The following is a 6,582-nucleotide window of genomic DNA, read 5'->3' as shown; positions in this document are numbered from 1 at the left end:
TTTCTCTGTAGTTGCATTTTCTGATCTTACTTCTACTATCGTGATTGAGTATTATCTTTGCTAAGATTTCCTTGAGATTTATCTCCGATAGGTAAGATTAAAAGTAGTCACAAACATATTCGTCTCATCGTTTGTGATTCCACAATATCTTGTTTCGTTTCCATACGATTAAAATTATTGTGGAGTGATTGATAATACTAGGTTTTTCTTCGGGAATATAAGTCTGGTTTATCAATTGGTTCCTGTGCACCTTAATTTATCAAAATACAGAACAAAACTCATAAGTATTTCTGTGGGAGATAGATTTATCTATTCCAATAAACTTTTCTGAGTGAGACAGATTTGTTTATCAAGTCTTCGACTTTGGGTCGTAACAACTCTTGGTTGTGGGTGAGATCAGCTAAGGGAATCAAGTGCGTAGAATCCTGCTTGGGTTCAGAGACATAAGGAGCGCAATTGTACCTTGATCAGTGTGAGATTGATTAGGGCTCAACTACATTCCAGTCTGAAGTTCATTGGTAGTAGGCTAGTGTCTGTAGCGGCTTAATACAGTGTGGTGATCAAAGCTGGACTAGGTCCCGGGGTTTTTCTGCATTTGCAGTTTCCTTGTTAACAAAATTTCTGGTGTCTGTGTTATTTCTTTTCCACATTATATTTTGTTATATGATAGAAATATCGCAGGTTGTGCGTTAAGTTCAATCAGTTCTTGAATCCGACCTTTGGGTTGTTGATTGAATTGATTGACACTTGGATATTGGTTTTTGTTTTATTGCGTATAGAATTGAGAAATTCAGATATAACTCTTTGATATACTTTTCTTAATATTGAATCTAACTGTGTAGTTGATTCTCTTAAAAGTATATTGGATTTAGTCCATATAGATTGGTAAGCGATATATTGGGTGTGGTTGTTAGACCCCCCGCTTTTTCACAAAGCATTCAATGTTCACCGTTAGATGAAAACCTGATTACATTCAAGCTAATATCTTTCAACCGTTAGATTGTTACACACAAATGAAATGTACCTTCATTTAGATATGGGTAACCGTACCTAAACGTGTACACTTAGCTGGTTCAACAATAGTTAACCGAAGTTATCCATATGAGCACTTTCATATCAACCTTGTTCATCATAAATACAACTAGTTCAAATGACTCAAATGAAACTAGTTATAGAGTTGTTCAATTGTTTATATTTTCATAGAAGTATACAAGACACAATTGAAGCAAAATCGATTTTGATTCACTCGAATAAATTCATGAACATTATAGCCATGGTTTGCAAAGGTTGCATTCCTTATTATATAAATATATTTGTTCACGAACAAACTGATTTTAAAATTTAACCCACTCAGGTATGCAAACGGGTACGCATACCTAGAGTTCCCGGACCTGGTCAGTTTGCCAGTATCCAAATGGGTACGTATACTGTCGTTCACGACCAACATCAGTTGAAATCAGTACGCATACGGATATACATATTATGGTTCCCAGGCTTCAACTTTTGAATCAGTACGCATACGGGTATGCATACTAAGTTCCCGGACTTGGAATATATCTACAACAGTTAGCATACAAGTACGCATACTGTGTTATATCCAATCAATGGTTAATCGTTCTAAACTCCATTTTAATCATTGAAACATTCTTAGAAGACGGGAATAGCTGTCTCACACAAACTATTAGCTTCAAAGCAATTTTCAAGTGATGAATTGATCAATACGAAATATTCTGAGTCTACATCAAATGACTGTCTCACATAAATCATGTAAGATGTTACCAGGCGATTTTCACATAATCGTATTTTGACTTTCGTCAAGAATAAAAGATGAACTTGGTTAACGCGAAATCTTACCAACACGTATTTCAAGAAATATGTAAGCGAGTTAAATTCAAATCGAAATATCAAATGTGTATAAAATAAAGCCTATATAGTTATACGACTTTTGTCTCAACAGGAGATAGAATAGAAATAGACTTCTGAGTGATAGATGAGTTCAAGTCTCCACATACCTTTTGTTGATGAAGTTCCATAAGCTCCCCTTAGTAGTTCTACGTCTTCAATCGATGAACGCCGTGAAGTCTAAAACTCAAATACATATTCTATCCTAATCTGAGACATGGGTATAAGTAGACTAGAAACCAAGACTTGAGATAGCAACCTTGCGAGTTCCACCGTGCTGTGCTCTAACAATCTCCCCCTTTGTCAATTTTAGTGATAAAACTATAGATACATATGGATTACAAAATAAATAAACTTTGTAGCTTCTCATCCAAATGCTTAATTTCCTTGGTTCTTCAACATTACTCGAAATCTTCGTCACTTCTAGGTACTCCAGTGATTCTGAACGTGTTCAACTCAGCATCATAGTTGTTGAAGATCCGTAGCCATAACAATAAGAAAACAATTGTTCTCAATCATTGTTATACAGTGTCATAGTATTATTACATAGCACCAAAGTTCAATTGTATCACAACTTTGACAATAATACTACGGTGATATGTATCACTCTCCCTTAGTTAATACTTCATCTCACAATGAAAACCACTCCTCTTTACATAATGATCTGTAAACCATATGTATTTGTAGTGTGAACTACATAATAATTCTCCCCCTTTTTGTTAATATAAATTGGCAAAGGTACGAAAACTAGCGGGATTATAATGAAATTCTCATAGAGATACTTCATGACTAAAAGAGAAAATATCAACTTTGTTTCGATGATTTCACATAGTCGAAACTTAGTGTATTCATCAAGGAGTTTATAAAGATACAAGAAAACTCCTACAATATTTCACAGCCGCACTCCCCACAAAGATTTGGAAAGTAAGCACAAGTTCAATTAAGAACTCTCCCCCATAAAATGTCATTCTCGAAAGAACAACAAGAGCGACCTTACTTTTACAAGAAAAGAAGGATCTATTTGTAAACTTTGATACTTAACAGAATTTTATCTACGTAGAAACAAATGCAGAATTGAAACAACACTATACTAGAGTTCAAAGTCTTGATTGCCCAATAGATATAAATAAGTCTGGGGGGGGGGGGGGGGGGGGGAAATACTAGAATACTAATGAACCAAAACAACACCAATAGACTGCCGTAAATGTTAAAACGTTGCAGTATCTAAAGGTTTGGTGAGAATATCAGCCAGTTGTTGTTCGGAAGTGATGTAATACATCCTATGCTTCAAGACGGTATCAACTTTGCCAAGTTGCCTCCATAACGACTGCATCAACTTTGCCAAGTTGCTCCCATAACGATTGCATCAACTTTACCAAGTTTACTTGCTTTGCAAGTCATTTACTTTCCTAGTTTAGGTAAAATTCCTTTTCTATTCTTTTAGTCGGTTCTTGTGAACTTATTTAAAGGCCATGCCTTCTTGTTTAGAGAATCTTTATCAACTCTTTCAATTCTCTTATTCTTAATCTTTTGATTTTCATCTTATTCATATCTCTTTCGTCTCTTCGTATCATCTGCAATCTCCGCATTGCATTCTTCTTAACAAGCTCTACATTAGTTGGTACCATAGCCAAAGTTTTTAGATTCTTATCTAGAAACCGATCCATTAAACCGCTTCCGCAATCTCAAACCCTATTATAAAAAAAATAAAAAAAATAAAAATTACTTTTATGATTACAATTTTACAAAGCTCTATTTTGCCAGAGAAGATACAGAGAAAATATACCAACTTCTTCTTGCCATGAGAGCTGAAAAGCGGGGGCTGAAGAAGGTTGAAGAACTGATTGTTAAAGCTGGGACTGTTGAAAATTTCAAAATTGTTTTGCCTGCTTCGTTATCAACTCAAGAAGATTCATTTTCTTCTAATGGTACTTTCGCTGCTCCGGCTACGTCTGTTTGCGAAGGAGAGAACGTTGTTTCTAAAGAAGAAGAAAATCTGGTCGACGAAGATGAGCAATCACATAACATTAAAGATGTTTCATTATCAATTCAAGAGGAGTTATCATTTTCTAATGGTTCTATAGGTGTTTTGGCCACATCAGTTGGTGAGAAGAATAAAGAGACTTCGCAAAAGGATGAAGAAAATCAGGCGAAGGAAGTTTTACATGATTCGTTGGATGATTCATAAGAACCTAATGGTAAGCCTTCAGATCTTAGCTTAATAACTTCTGATGTTGATTTTCCTGTTTTATCTAGGGATGAAAATAATCAATTTCTTAATCAAGAGAAAACAAGAACGGTCTCTTATATAAACCCTAGTAAGATTGTTGAGTTTAATTATCAGAATTCTTTTGTGATAAATCCTACTAGGGCAATAAATTATAAACCTTTGTTTCATACTTCTGTCTATAAGTTTGATTACATATCTCAAGAAGACATACCACTGGAAAATTATTCTGGAAAGATTCGTGGTAGATTTTTCTCAAACGCCGAGAGAGTATCACTGGAAAAACATTTAGAAGTAAAGTTTAGAAATAAGATTTTTATCACTGGGTTTGTTTTAGAACATGATGGAATACTTGTTATTTCTGTTGATTCGTGGAAAACTACACATCTAGAACTTGCCGTTAATACTATTCCATGTGTGCGTACTGAGCTGGAGCTATTGGAACCTAGTGAAAGATATGATTCATTGCACGGATGTTTAACAATAACAAAGCTGGTTCACAAAAGAGAATTTCAGCTAGGATGGATTTGTTTTGTTCAACCTGTAGCTATACCAAGGACCAATGCTTATTTAAAACAAGGTGTTGTTAATGATTTTCTGCAGTATCTGTTAGTTGCTGAAATCAAAGAAACAAAACTACTTCTTCAAGGTGATAGTCAGCATCTTAGGCATGTCAAATTAATTAATCACGATCCGCACATTTTCATGTATGGGAAGCTTACAGATGACAGAAAAGGAAGTAGCGACAAAATGGAAATAAACCTTGAAGTAGTTATTATGTTGGTGCTAAATAATTATTGTATTGATCTCATGAGTGCGGCAATGGAGCTCTGTATCTATGGAGCATTTTTATTGCATACTGGGACTGGTCCAGTCATGTTTAAAACATTGAAGCAGCAAATGGTTTCTTCTTTGGCTATATTTGCTGGTGTAATTCCATTATGGTGTAGTCAACTGATGGATGAGTTTCCTTCACAATTTAGCTTTGAAGAAGGGAGAATGTTTATTAATCCTTCAACTGTACTCTATGCTACGCATGGTAAAGGTAATTGGGAAAATTACTACGACAGGGGCAAAGAACTTTCAAAAATAACAAAGCTACTAGTTAAGCTTTTCACAAAGAGAGTCACCATACATTTACTACAACATGAGACCGTTCTTCTAGATTGGAAACTGCACCTGGATCAAAAGAAAATAAGGTTAATTGATATTTGTATTCATTCTGTTCATACAGGGAATGCAGGGAAGTACTCTGACTTTGTTATTACAGATGGGGAATGCTTCAACGACAGCTTTAATACAACAATCTTTTCACCACTACTTTTGCATCGCCGGTTGCAATAATTTTAGACAACATTGTGAACGCCAGACGTTACGTCTAATTTAGAAGACTTGGTTGGGGAATGCTATTTCAAAACAGAAATCTTAATATTGAAGTCAAGGAGCTATTCAAACGCGCTTTCAAAGGTATAGCTCGGAATTTGAAAGGTATACTTGATGTACTCATGGTAGTCGCTGCTTGCCTGGTTTTTATTCCTAACACTAATGACGTGACTTTTGTCTTTGATCGTGGGAAATTTAAGCACGCCTCTTAACATGCTTTGAGACACATTTCTTGGATACTTTGTTTTATGATCTCTAGAGCTACGAGTTTTGTGTTTGATCATGGTAAGTCAGTAACGTGATATCTACATTTTTCATGGAGGAAAAGAACTCGTATTCTTTGATAACAGCTTGAAGTCTAGAGCAATATATAGAGAGAATGAAGTTCTTTTTATTAGCTAACTCGAGGACGAGTTTCTTTCAAGAAGGGGGGACTAATGTAGTACATCCTATGCTTCAAGACGGTATCAACTTTGCCAAGTTGCTTGCATAACGACTGCATCAACTTTTCCAAGTTGCTCCCATAACGACTGCATCAACTTTACCAAGTTTACTTGCTTTGCAAGTCCATTATTTTCCTAGTTTAGCTAAAATTCCTTTTCTTTTCTTTTAGTCGGTTCTTGTGAACCTATTTAAAGGCCATGCCTTCTTGTTTAGAGAATACTATCTTATTATTATTATCAACCAACATTATTATCTTTATCAACTCTTTCAATTCTCTTATTCTTAATCTTTTGATTTTCATCTTATTCGTATCTCTTTCGTCTCTTCGTATCATCTGCAATCTCCGTATTGCATTCTTCTTAACAAGCTCAACATTTGGAAGGAACAAATTCCATGTTGATAATATCATTTTTATAGAGATCTCTAATAAAATGATACCTTATGTCAATGTGCTTAGTTCTTGAGTGCTCAACAGGATTCTCAGTAATGCGAATCGCACTTGACTTGTCACAAAAGATCTTCATTACACCAGTGTTAATTCCATAATCAGCAAGCATTTGTTTCATCCATGGAAGTTGAGTACAACACGAACTTGGAGAAATGTATTCAGCTTCGCATGTAGGCAG

General features: G+C 35.1%; 1 protein-coding gene across 1 annotated transcript; it reads left to right on the top strand.

The window, feature by feature from the left end:
• Positions 1-3,703: 3,703 nt before the first annotated feature.
• LOC113315731 lies at positions 3,704-6,212 on the top strand. Its single transcript, XM_026563987.1, has 3 exons — positions 3,704-4,007; positions 4,113-5,328; positions 5,400-6,212. The coding sequence occupies exons 1-3, from the start codon at positions 3,704-3,706 to the stop codon at positions 5,425-5,427; spliced, it is 1,548 nt and encodes a 515-aa protein (XP_026419772.1). The 3' UTR covers positions 5,428-6,212.
• The last annotated feature ends 370 nt before the right edge of the window (positions 6,213-6,582 follow it).

This window comes from Papaver somniferum, chromosome 10, assembly GCF_003573695.1.
Source record: "Papaver somniferum cultivar HN1 chromosome 10, ASM357369v1, whole genome shotgun sequence".
NCBI lineage: Eukaryota > Viridiplantae > Streptophyta > Magnoliopsida > Ranunculales > Papaveraceae > Papaver > Papaver somniferum.
Note: the sequence above shows the minus strand (reverse complement) of the source record. Positions and strands in the feature narration are given on the sequence as shown.

Bases quoted from the DNA above. Each gene is read 5' to 3' on its own strand.
- LOC113315731 (XM_026563987.1), top strand. From the start codon at position 3,704: ATGAGAGCTGAAAAGCGGGGGCTGAAGAAGGTTGAAGAACTGATTGTT. The intron at 4,008-4,112 runs GTGAGAAGAATA...GTAAGCCTTCAG, and splicing joins TGTTTTGGCCACATCAGTTG to ATCTTAGCTTAATAACTTCT. The intron at 5,329-5,399 runs GTTAATTGATAT...TTGTTATTACAG, and splicing joins CTGGATCAAAAGAAAATAAG to ATGGGGAATGCTTCAACGAC.